The sequence below is a fragment of the Conger conger genome, chromosome 18, assembly GCF_963514075.1.
Source record: "Conger conger chromosome 18, fConCon1.1, whole genome shotgun sequence".
Taxonomy (NCBI): domain Eukaryota; kingdom Metazoa; phylum Chordata; class Actinopteri; order Anguilliformes; family Congridae; genus Conger; species Conger conger.
Window position 1 is genome coordinate 3,468,227 of NC_083777.1, and position 11,774 is coordinate 3,480,000.

An 11,774-nucleotide genomic window follows, 5' to 3' on the forward strand; every position below is an offset into this window, starting at 1 on the left:
AAAAATCATTTGGGAACACATCTACTAATTGAGATGCATTAGCGTGTTCCTAAATTTTTCAACTTAGGAGCACTTGTGCCGCTTGGAATGAAATGTTCACGTCGAGCCCTGGCTGTGAATTCACTAGTGACAGTGAGTCAAAAAATAGCCAACAAAAGGAAAAGTCAAACTATCCACAGTCTAAAACAGAAAGAATATGTCTCGCATAACCTCTTGTGTTACTGCCTAGTTCAATCCTCAGGCCAAATACACAGCAAGAAAATATACATCCGTAAATAACATGTGGGAAATCCACTCAGCTAGCATACAGAGGTCAAATGACAGAAAAAAAGTTCCGGTCCCATTATACAGTACATCAAACATAATTACCATAATTGGTGTCATACAAATGGGCGATAATAATTCATCTGCGTGTGAATGTTGCGCAACCAAACCTGTTCAAAAGCTATACCGAATAGCGTTTGAATACTTCGTTTGATACAGCCGGGTGAGGAAGATATGCGGTTAAGGGCAAAAATAGTTATCGTCGTAGCCAAAACAGTGAGTCAAACCAAACGGGCAAAAAGACAGAGGAAGCTCAGTGAAGCCTGTCGATGTGTCGTCCAGGCAGTGCTCCTGTAATCGAGGTAAACCACAGCCACAGTGATAGCCACAGCCACAGACTGGTTTATCTTCCAACGCCACAAGCTTGGTTTCTTAGCAGTTTATTAAAACACATTCCTGTTTATGACATATAAACAAAACAAAATTGCATATAACAAAACAAAACGCGTTATTGGCATAGACTGGGAACATATTACATAACCAGTATAATAATATTTAGGGAAAAATATTACATAACCATACTTATATTTATCTCCCACTGCAGCGCTGCAGATCAGGTAGGCCTCGGCCCAAAGCAAACTTCTCCCTCCCACGCACCCGCATCGCAGTAAACTATGCCCTTATATAATAGCCCAGGTATGCAATATGCCGAAACGGCTCACCGCAAAGCGAGAGAGGCTGAACTGTCTGTAACCTCCGGCGTCTCGTGGGAGACCCAGGCGTGTTAGCGATGTGGCTAGTCCCGGACAAATGCGCGCAATTCGCGGTGAGCAGGGTTTGTTAATAAGGTGGGCGACTGTGAAACTTTCTCCCAAAGTCAAGTGGCTCCACCAAAATCCCAAGGGGTTTTGGCTTCGGTTGAGAAAATTTAGTAGGGTTTTAATTGGGGCTCAAAACAATAGCATAGCAGTCATTTTGATTGTTTGAAAAGGTACATGGTTGAGATATGGCCTATGCCACATGGCACTCTTGGGACTGAGAGGGTGATGAAGAAATGGTTTGATATGAAAATGTCGACAGTTCAAATATTTTTCATAGCTACAATTAATAGTTGACATTAATTAATAAGCCACCCATCTCCATGAGAAGCTTGAGAAAGACACAGTTTTACCGTAGGGGTAATGTGCCCCCCCAGGCCGAAGCAGGTTGTGTTTTGCATCTGATATAACTTTAGATGTTAATGGAGCTACACTGCTTCTGCGTCGCCTACACGTGTCGGCTGCAGTCTATTGATGTTTAATCCGGCGGTGGCCTGGAAGCCACTCTTCCTTTGTACTTGTTTCATGGTGGCGTCGGGGAATTTGATGAGGGGTCTGATGACGAAATGGATTGAATTCAAGGGGAGGGGATTGTCTGTTTAAACCGGAAAAAAGCCTGCCATTTTCCAAACCTAAGTGTACATGATTTGTACGAGCACTTGTTTCCATACCGAATAAATTGTTTCCGTGCTGAATAAGAAATTCTAAATATGAGAAAATGAATGCACAAAGTTCTATTAAATGACTGTAACTGGTGATTGAAGAGCAGGTGTGTTGGTATGACTGGCTCTAGCACGAGGCCCTGTGCTGTCAGGGTGCTGTGCGCTCTGAACACAGGCAGCGGGCTACGGCTGGCCATGTCACAGCCGCGCCAAATCCACGCTGTCTTTCAGACTCCCAAAAGCCTGAAAGTAATCATGGGATAGCTCGTAAACTTGGCCTCAGCCCTCCATGTGACGTGTGTTCGCTCCGAGTGCGGTTTCATTAAATCCCCCTTTTGGATGGTTAGCAACCGCTGCGTCTGTGAATGGCTGCTTGAGGGATCTGTTAGTCATTTGGGTTGGTTTTGTTCCTGACTGTGTTATAGGGTAACTGCAACCATGGGACAAATGACAGTGGTTTGTCTCAAGTTTGCTACCACCCAGTATCATACAGCTCAGTGCTAGAGGGACGCAAGGTTGCAAAGTTTATTTATGCAAAGTTTTAGGTTAAAGTTTTCACAGAATCACCTCTCGAATTGATTCCACTTAACGGCCATGTTGTATGAATCTCTCGTCGATTTCTTAGTGTCGTGATGCAGCATGTCACTGCAGTTTCTCTCAATTGTAAATGTCTGCGTTTGAATGTGCTTCGGCCTGGTGTTTTGCAGTGTGGTACTACTCAGTGTTTTGGGTGGGTTGGAAGGAGAACTTGTTCGGTACGACTGCTGTCACCGTTGGGGGCGCAGAGATACTGTTTTAAAGCATTTTTAATAAATTCAGGTCAGTACGGGGGCTTCACTGCAATGGAGAAATAGTGATGTGCATGGCCTCCTCTCCTGAGAGAAGCTGAACAGAGATGAAGGGTGAAATAAAGAAGCTCTTGTAGTGGTTAGTAGAAGTAGAAGTAGAAGCCATCGCTGTGATGTAGGAGTGTTTACTGGAGCTTTTTCTCACCTAAAAGCCCAACTGTATTATTCAAACTGAGGCATATGGTGAACCGGAACATGGGGGTTCAAGATGAAGGTATTTTTTCTTGAAAATAACATTCCCAAACTGACTGTATTTTCCCTGAGGAAAGGTTTGTGTACACATGATATTTAAGGATACAGAATGTGTAGCAGTGCAGGTGTGTGTTGCAGTGTGTGTTTAACAGTGTGTGTGTGTGTGTAGCAGTGCAGTTGTGTGTAGCAGTGTGTGTAGCAGTGCAGGTGTGTAGCAATTATTATTATTATTTTCTTTTTTTTGCTTGAATCAGTATGGGACATAAATCGAATGCTCCGAGATGATATGGAAAGCGCACAATCACAGCTATGCGTGTGGGCCTTTAAAGTTTTTGAAAAGCTTTTTTTTGAAAAAATAGAAATAAATTTAAAAAGAATAAGCATTCCAAAAAGCCTCCCGTTAGAAGGGCTGATGTGTCGGCGTTAAACTCGGGCCTTCCTGTGACGCGTGGAGGCTCTGTGCTCACAGGCCGGGCTGACGGAGAGAGAGCTCTTTCAGGAGGGCGAAGCGCTCTTCACAGAGCCCCGTTCAGCCCCCCCCACAGAGCCCCGTTCAGCCCCCCCCCCCCCCCCCCGTCCATACGGAGCGGTGAGGGCTGCAGGAGGCCAGAGCAGGAGGAGAGGATCGTTTTACAGCCGTGATGAGGAGCGCCTCTCTCGCTCAGACAGACGGGGCTCTGTTCTGCAGCCGGAGAGGTCCGTGTCTCCGGTCTCTTCGGGCCGAGAGGCCGCTCTTCCCGGGAGCGAGCGAGGGGCCCAGTGGCCCGGGTGCCCAGGGAAGGGCCCGCTCGGTCTGGGCCCAGGCCAGGAATGCTGGGAGCGGATAATTAGAACAGTGTCTTACACCGCGCTGCTTGGGTGACCGGCCAAAACGTGCTAACGGCGCTCGCTCCTTTATTTGCTTTCGACGTGAACTCTGTGTTAAAGGACAGGCTGATTGCAGGCCAGCTGCTTTAGAGTCAGAAGAGATTTCCAGTGGCGTGTGCGTGTGTGTGTGTGTGTGTGTGTATATGGGTGAGAGTGTGGGTGTGTGGTGTGTGGGGGGGTGAGTGTATATGAGTGAGTGAGTGAGTGAGTGAGTGAGTGAGTGAGTGAGTGAGTGAGTGAGTGAGTGAGTGAGTGAGTGAGTGAGTGAGTGAGTGAGTGAGTGAGTGAGTGAGTGAGTGAGTGAGTGAGTGAGTGAGTGAGTGAGTGAGTGAGTGAGTGAGTGAGTGAGTGAGTGAGTGAGTGAGTGAGTGAGTGAGTGAGTGAGTGAGTGAGTGAGTCTTCTCTCAGCTGACTCATTCCCCTGTGCCCCTGTTTTCCAGGTCACCTTTAAGCCGGACTGCTCCACTGGGGAGGTGCATGACGAGCACATCCGCGGCCCCTTAAAGGTGAGCACCCTCATACAGCATACACCGACATCCACACACCCTCATACAGCATACACCGACATCCACACACCCTCATACAGCATACACCGACATCCACACACCCTCATACAGCATACACCGACATCCACACACCCTCATACAGCATACACCGACATCCACACACCCTCATACAGCATACACCGACATCCACACACCCTCATACACCAAACACTGACATCCACACACCCTCATACAGCATACACCGACATCCACACACCCTGATACAGCATACACCGACATCCACACACCCTCATACAGCATACACCGACATCCACACACCCTCATACAGCATACACTGACATCCACACACCCTCATACAGCATACACCGACATCCACACACCCTGATACAGCATACACTGACATCCACACACCCTCATACAGCATACACCGACATCCACACACCCTGATACACCAAACACTGACATCCACACACCCTGATACACCAAACACTGACATCCACACACCCTCATACACCATCCACACACCCTGATACACCATACACTGACATCCACACACCCTCATACACCATCCACACACCCTGATACACCATACACTGACATCCACACACCCTCATACACCATCCACACACCCTCATACAGCATACACTGACATCCACACACCCTGATACACCAAACACTGACATCCACACACCCTCATACAGCATACACCGACATCCACACACCCTCATACAGCATACACTGACATCCACACACCCTCATACAGCATACACCGACATCCACACACCCTGATACAGCATACACTGACATCCACACACCCTCATACAGCATACACCGACATCCACACACCCTGATACACCAAACACTGACATCCACACACCCTGATACACCAAACACTGACATCCACACACCCTCATACACCATCCACACACCCTGATACACCATACACTGAAATCCACACACCCTCATACACCATCCACACACCCTGATACACCATACACTGACATCCACACACCCTCATACACCATCCACACACCCTCATACAGCATACACTGACATCCACACACCCTCATACACCATCCACACACCCTCATACAGCATACACTGACATCCACACACCCTCATACACCATCCACACACCCTGATACACCATACACTGACATCCACACACCCTCATACACCATCCACACACCCTCATACAGCATACACTGACATCCACACACCCTGATACACCAAACACTGACATCCACACACCCTCATACACCATCCACACACCCTCATACACCATACACTGACATGGCCACTCAGTGCTGGTCAGTCTTGGTCAGGGCCGCTCAGTGTTGCTGTTTGTGCAGGTGGGTGCAGCGGTGGAGGTGAGGAACCCTGGCGGGGTGTACCAGGACGCCGTCATCAACAAGCTGACGGACGCCAGCCTGTACACTGTGGGTGAGTGTGTGAGCCGCGCTGTGTGTGGAGGAATGCGCACACGTGTGTGTTCATGAAAGGACATGTGTGCACCAGAGACAGGCCACCCCCGCCTCAAAATGGCGGAGATATGTTTGAAATATGTGGAAGTTGATTGTGAAGAAGTCGAACCTCCCCGGCTGAAGAAATTGAATTCCTGGCTGTTGGTGTGCTGTGTGTATCTCTGGCTCTCTGTGACAGCAATTAAGTACAATTTTTTGGAAAGGGTGTGTTTGTGTGGGCTGTGTGTGATTGTGTGGTCTGTGTGTGTTTGTGTAGGCTGTGTGTTTGTAGTTGTATACCTGTGGAGGCTGTGTGTGTTTGTGGTTGTATGCCTGTGTGTGTTCGTGTAGGCTGTGTGTATTTGTGGTTGTATGCCTGTGTGTGTTTGTGTGGTCTGTGTGTGTTTATGTAGGCTATGTGTGTTTGTGGTTATATGCCTGTGTGTGTTTGTGTTTGTGGTTGTATGCCTGTGTGTGTATGTGTGTGGTGTGTGTGTGTGTGTGTGTATGTGTGGGGTGTGTGTATGGGGGGGTGTATGTATGGGGGGGTATCAGTTTGTGTGGGGTGAGACAGTAGCTTGCATGTCTTCTCGCTCTCAAATTCAAATGTCTATCTCTCCCCCCTCTCTCTCTTTCCCATTCTCTCCCTCACTCCCTCCCTCTTTCTCTCTCTTCCCCCTCTCTCTTTCTCTTTCTTTCTCCCTCCCCCTCTCTCCCTCTCTCTTGCTCACTCCCTCCCTCTTTCTCTGTCTTCCTCTCTCTCCCCCCCTCTCCCTCTCTCCCCCCCTCTCTCTCCCTCCCCCCCTCTCCCTCCCACCCTCTCTCTCCCCCTCCCTCCCTCCCTCCCTCTCCCTCCCCCTCTCTCTCTCCCTCTCTCCCTCTCTCTCTCTCTCTCTCCCTCCCTCCCTCCCACCCTCTCTCTCCCTCCCTCCCTCCCTCCCTCCCACCCTCTCTCTCTCTCTCCCTCTCCCTCCCTCCCTCTCTCCCTCTCTCTCTCCCTCGCTCTCTCTCTCTCTCAGTGTTTGATGATGGAGATGAGAAGACTCTGAGACGGTCGTCTCTGTGCCTGAAAGGAGCGCGCCATTTTGCGGAGAGTGAGGTGAGCTCTATTACCCTCAGCACTCTCCTCTACGCTCGTCTTTCATTCCCAAAAGCTCTTCTGCCCTCAAAAAACTTCTGAAGGACTGTGCATTCAGACAGCACTCTGAAAGTGGGTTTATATCTCAGCTGGTACTCAAGAAAAAAAAAAATCAAGAGCAAATAATGCATTTGCCTTTAGATTTGACTTGTTATTTGCATTCATTTTTGTTTACTTGAATATATCCAGTCATTTACAGCTCACAGACCAACCACAGCTCTACACAGCCTTAAGTCACGGTGAACCTTGTTCGCATCAGATTTTTCAGGTTAGGTTATTCAGATTCATGCTATTCACCCGGCCAACCTTGTACATTCAGTTTTCTGTTTGTGTGCGATTAGATTAGATTTTTCTACATTGTGTAATTTGCGGAACTGCAAAATAGGCATTTTATATGCATTTTGCACATACAGTAGCTTTTAGAGTGCCCTACTGCAGGCGTAGATATAGATACCGGTAACCTCGTTTCTATCCAAGAGGCCTGGAATTACATTATATCATTTATTTATTTTTTAAACTGTATTTTTGAGTCAGAACCTTAGCCAACTCTTCTGAGCAACCTCACTTCCACAGAACTATCCGAAGTGAGGAATTGTGGGTAATTGTTTGCCAGCGCTCCGCCCTGTCTCACTGGTTGTACTGAACACTGGCAGGGTTTCAGAATGCAGAAGTTTCCCTGGGTAGGGCGTTCACTGCATGGACTATTTTGGGAGGGTTTTGTTTGAGTTGTCTCATCTGTCAAAGGCAATATTAAATAGCTTTCTTCGATTAATTAACCCACCAATCCCTCTTTTTATCGTTGTTTGCTTGGTAAATATCCTTCACCATGGTGACCTGTTCTTACTAGTTTATTTTTAAATGAAACGTGTGCTGTCCTCTCTCGCTTCAGACCCTGGACCGGCTCCCCCTCACCAACCCTGAACACTTTGGCACGCCAGTCATCGGGAAGAAGACCAACCGCGGTCGACGGTCCAATCCCGTGTGAGTATGGGCTTTGACCCCGCCCTGCCTGGTGACTGGGGAGGGGAGGGGCACTCTGGCTCTTGCATTATGGGTAGTTTGTGTGAACTCATACAGAAAATTGAATTTGGGTTAAAGTCCCAGGGTGCTTGGGGAACAGTAAGACTCTTTGTTGGGGGGGACAGCTGAACATTTTATGCAGACTCATAATACCATCTGGATGTACACCACCTTCCTCTCTGATGGTGTAAATGAACGTGTCAACATCATGACCACTTCCTGTTTGGCGGTGTGAGTGAATGTGTCGCCAACAAGAGTACTTCCTCTTGGCTCACATGAATGAACGTGTGGCCGTCGTGAGCACTTCCTGTTTGGCTGAAACGCGAGCGCATTCTTTGCGGAAGTGTTTTTCCAGAGAGCGTGACATATGAATGATAGACCTGTTGGTCCAGCTCTCCCCGTCTGCCACGTCTGTGAGCAACAAGGACATTGCATTTGCCCAATTCATGTTTTCTCTATTTCCCCACCTTCACTTCTTCTTCTCACCTCTTCTCCTCGCCTCTCCCGATGGAGGGGGCTGGGAGTCGGAAAAGGCGCAAGGGAAAGAAAGGAGGAGAAAAAGAAGCGATTGGAATGAGCCCCGTGTGTTGCTCAGCAACAGCACACGCACGGGGGAAGTCAGGCTTGTGCACTTCCTGTCTGTGTGCTGCTTGTAAAGTGGGGTGAAATTGGGCAGAATGGCCTCCTGGGACGCTGGCTGTCCCACGGAGAGCGACCGCTCGACACCATCTAATCACAGTCTGTCTCCTCGTAAACCCCCCCCCCCCCCCCCCAACACCCTGGAGTATTCGGCATGAAGTCAACGTTTTCCTGAACATCTGAAGCAATTTGCCTCATCTTCACAGGCCCCAATGATCTCTTCACAAATGCGGTTCCTCGGAGTCTCTTCGCTGAGAGCAGTCATTGCTGTTTTTGCTTAATAATCAGTTTGGGATCCAGGAGGGGTATATTATATCCCGCAGTTAGACGGAGCCGTTACTTTTCAAAATTAGAGCTCTATACTTCTTTACTGAAGTAAATAAGCAATCGTGTGGCGAATATCCTCAGCACCACCTTTTAAGTCAGCTCAACCCTGGGGTCTCGTGTGCTGTAACTGCTTCCTAATTATAGCTACTTTATTGTTGTGTGATTTCTGTAAACCACTGTAGAGGAAATGAGCTTGCGCTAACTCCAACGAAAAATGACACTTAAGTAAAGATGTCTTTGTCCTTTTAATATGTATGTTTCTGACAGTAATGTTCTCAGAAGTTATGGTGGTTATTTAGCACGTGGCGCTTATGGCCAGTACTGAGAGAAGGATGGACAGGGGGTGTGAGTGTGTGAGTGTGTGAGTGTGTGAGTGTGTGAGTGTGTGAGTGTGTGAGTGTGTGAGTGTGTGTGTGTGTGTGTGTGAATGGTGACTGTTTGGTGCTGAGAACGGGGTGTGTGTGTGTGAATGGTGACTGTTTGGTGCTGAGAACGGGGTGTGTGTGTGTGTGTGTGTGTGTGTGAATGGTGACTGTTTGGTGCTGAGAACGGGGTGTGTGTGTGTGTGTGTGTGTGTGTGTGTGTGTGTGTGTGTGTGTGAATGGTGACTGTTTGTTTGGTGCTGAGAACGGGGTGTGTGTGTGTGTGAATGGTGACTGTTTGGTGCTGAGAACGGGGTGTGTGTGTGTGTGTAAATGGTGACTGTTTGGTGCTGAGAACGGTGTGTGTGTGTGTGTGTAAATGGTGACTGTTTGGTGCTGAGAACGGGGTGTGTGTGTGTAAATGGTGACTGTTTGGTGCTGAGAACGGTGTGTGTGTGTGTGTGTGTGTAAATGGTGACTGTTTGGTGCTGAGAACGGGCTGTGTGTGTGTGAATGGTGACTGTTTGGTGCTGAGAACGGGGTGTGTGTGTGTAAATGGTGACTGTTTGGTGCTGAGAACGGGGTGTGTGTATGTAAATGGTGACTGTTTGGTGCTGAGAACGGGGTGTGTGTGTGTGAATGGTGACTGTTTGAAGTCAGGTCACCATCTCCAGAAGGTGTCATGGGAAGGGTTCGCAATATTGCTCCAAAAGGTCCTTTAAAATGAACTTTGCTGGTGACATGTAATGGCAGGGTTAAGTATTTGAAGCATCTGTGTACATTTCACACTTGTGTTTGAAAGTATTTGAAGTTAAAGTGTGGAATAGCTGGTCAGTATTGCAAATGGACGCAGTATTCAGACTGGATGCAGTGATGGTGTCTGATTCGTTAGAGTGCAATACGTTTAATGTGCTTTGCGGAAAACAACTTTTCCAGAAAATAAATTGTATCTTGGTTTTGTTTGTTTATGGGTAATACTTTATCAGTATTGTAATGCAAAGAAAGGACAATATTGTTTTTAATGCTGTTGTTGTTGCTATACATGCACAAACTTCTGAGTGTGTCACGTCTCGAGTGGTAATTGTTCTGCTCTTGGTTTCTCTTTCCCTTCAGCAAAGAGGAAGAATCGTCCTCGTCCTCCAGTGAGGAAGAAGAGGGTGACCAGCAGGAGAATGACGAGCTGGTGGGGAAGGTTGTGTGCGTGGAGGTGGTTGCCCCCGGCGACAAAAAGAAGAGCACGTGGTATCCGGCGCTGGTAAGCCCCGCTCAGTTCCTCCAGCCGCTTTCAAACGGCCGCCGCTCCAGTGTAGCTGCCGCAACAAATTCCATCTCCCCAACAAATATCATCCCCCTGTTCAATGCCAGGGTTTCACCCGCTATAACCGTAAAACAAGAGGTTAGCGTTACGTTATATATAAATGACTGCAAACACTATTTCCTAATGAGAAAGAAGAGCATAATCAAATGTAAAGTGAGGAATGGACTTTCTGGTCTCCAGTTTTCTGGTCTCCTGATTCTCCCGTGGTGTTTCTTCTGTTCTGCAGTCAATTCTGAGGTCAATTTTTGGCAGTTGGCAAGCGCCTCTTCTACATTGCATTATAGCAATCAGCAGAGATAATCAATAAGCTTAGCGACCTCTCTGTCATGTTGACAGTTGACTCTGCATCAGGGGAAGGTAACTGGAAGCGTAACCCCGGAAGTGAATCCGAGCTGTTCATAGGACGGTTTCCCACGTGACATGATGTATGTTTTTGCATAATTATCGGATGACATTGCTAAATGTAAAGTTCTGAGCCCGTCTAATGAGCGAAAAGCTTTTCAACACCTTTTTAGGAATTCTGTTGATCTTCTAAATTAGTTAGTGAGTTGCTTGTTAGTTACTTACCGATTATTTTGCCCCTTGATCCCTCTCCCTCACTATTGTATTCCCTCCACATAAGCTACACTTTCGCCACTGGCCATGTTATCAGAGAGCTGACCGCAGGAGGCAGAGGTGTAGGGCTTAGGTCACCTACGTCACTGCTCTTTGCCAACGTTTTGTGGATACAGAAACCAGGAAGATGACCCTGATGCGTGCGGGCCTTCAAAGCCACAGTTGGTATCAAAATGCACCTCATGCACCGAGCTGGTATTGGGGCTGTTTTCAGGATTGCTTGCAGAGATGTGACTTGATTTTCCACACCGTAACATGATTGGATGCGGCAGTGTTTAGGCCTTGCTGTCTCCTGCATCTGTTTCCCAGCCGACATCGTGCGCGCGGGATGTTTATACATTCACTTGTATCGGCTTTCATTTTGTGATCAAAGGGCCTTCTTTCTGCTCGCAAGCCTGTGCGAATCAAGACAAGTTGTTCATCGAGATGGCATCTGCTTCGAGTGTAGTACAGAGCTGTGAGTTCTTATCGATACATTGCCATGGCTTTCGGAGTGTGTATACCGTCCCATTACCCCGTTCAGAAAACTGGGATTATGATTTAAGCAGTGCTTAAGTGTCACTCCCTTGTTTAAAGTTTTGACTTGTGAACGGATCGGTTACGTTTCGGAGTTGTTTACATCTGCCTGTGGAGATGGAAGGGTGGATATAGCGGCCGGTCTTATCAGGTGTTGTGCCAGAGTGCCTGGCGTTTTGTGTGCCTCACCGAAGCCTGACGGTTTAGCTTTGCTTCTGC

At 47.8% G+C, this 11,774-nt stretch overlaps 1 protein-coding gene across 1 annotated transcript in view; it reads left to right on the forward strand.

Moving 5' to 3' along the window:
* Positions 1–11,774, forward strand: part of arid4b (AT-rich interaction domain 4B) — a 60,993-nt gene that overhangs the window by 17,658 nt on the left and 31,561 nt on the right. Inside the window, 5 exon segments of the mRNA XM_061227704.1 lie at positions 4,092–4,157; positions 5,510–5,600; positions 6,640–6,719; positions 7,648–7,739; positions 10,220–10,361. Coding sequence (XP_061083688.1) covers positions 4,092–4,157; positions 5,510–5,600; positions 6,640–6,719; positions 7,648–7,739; positions 10,220–10,361 — 471 coding nt within the window.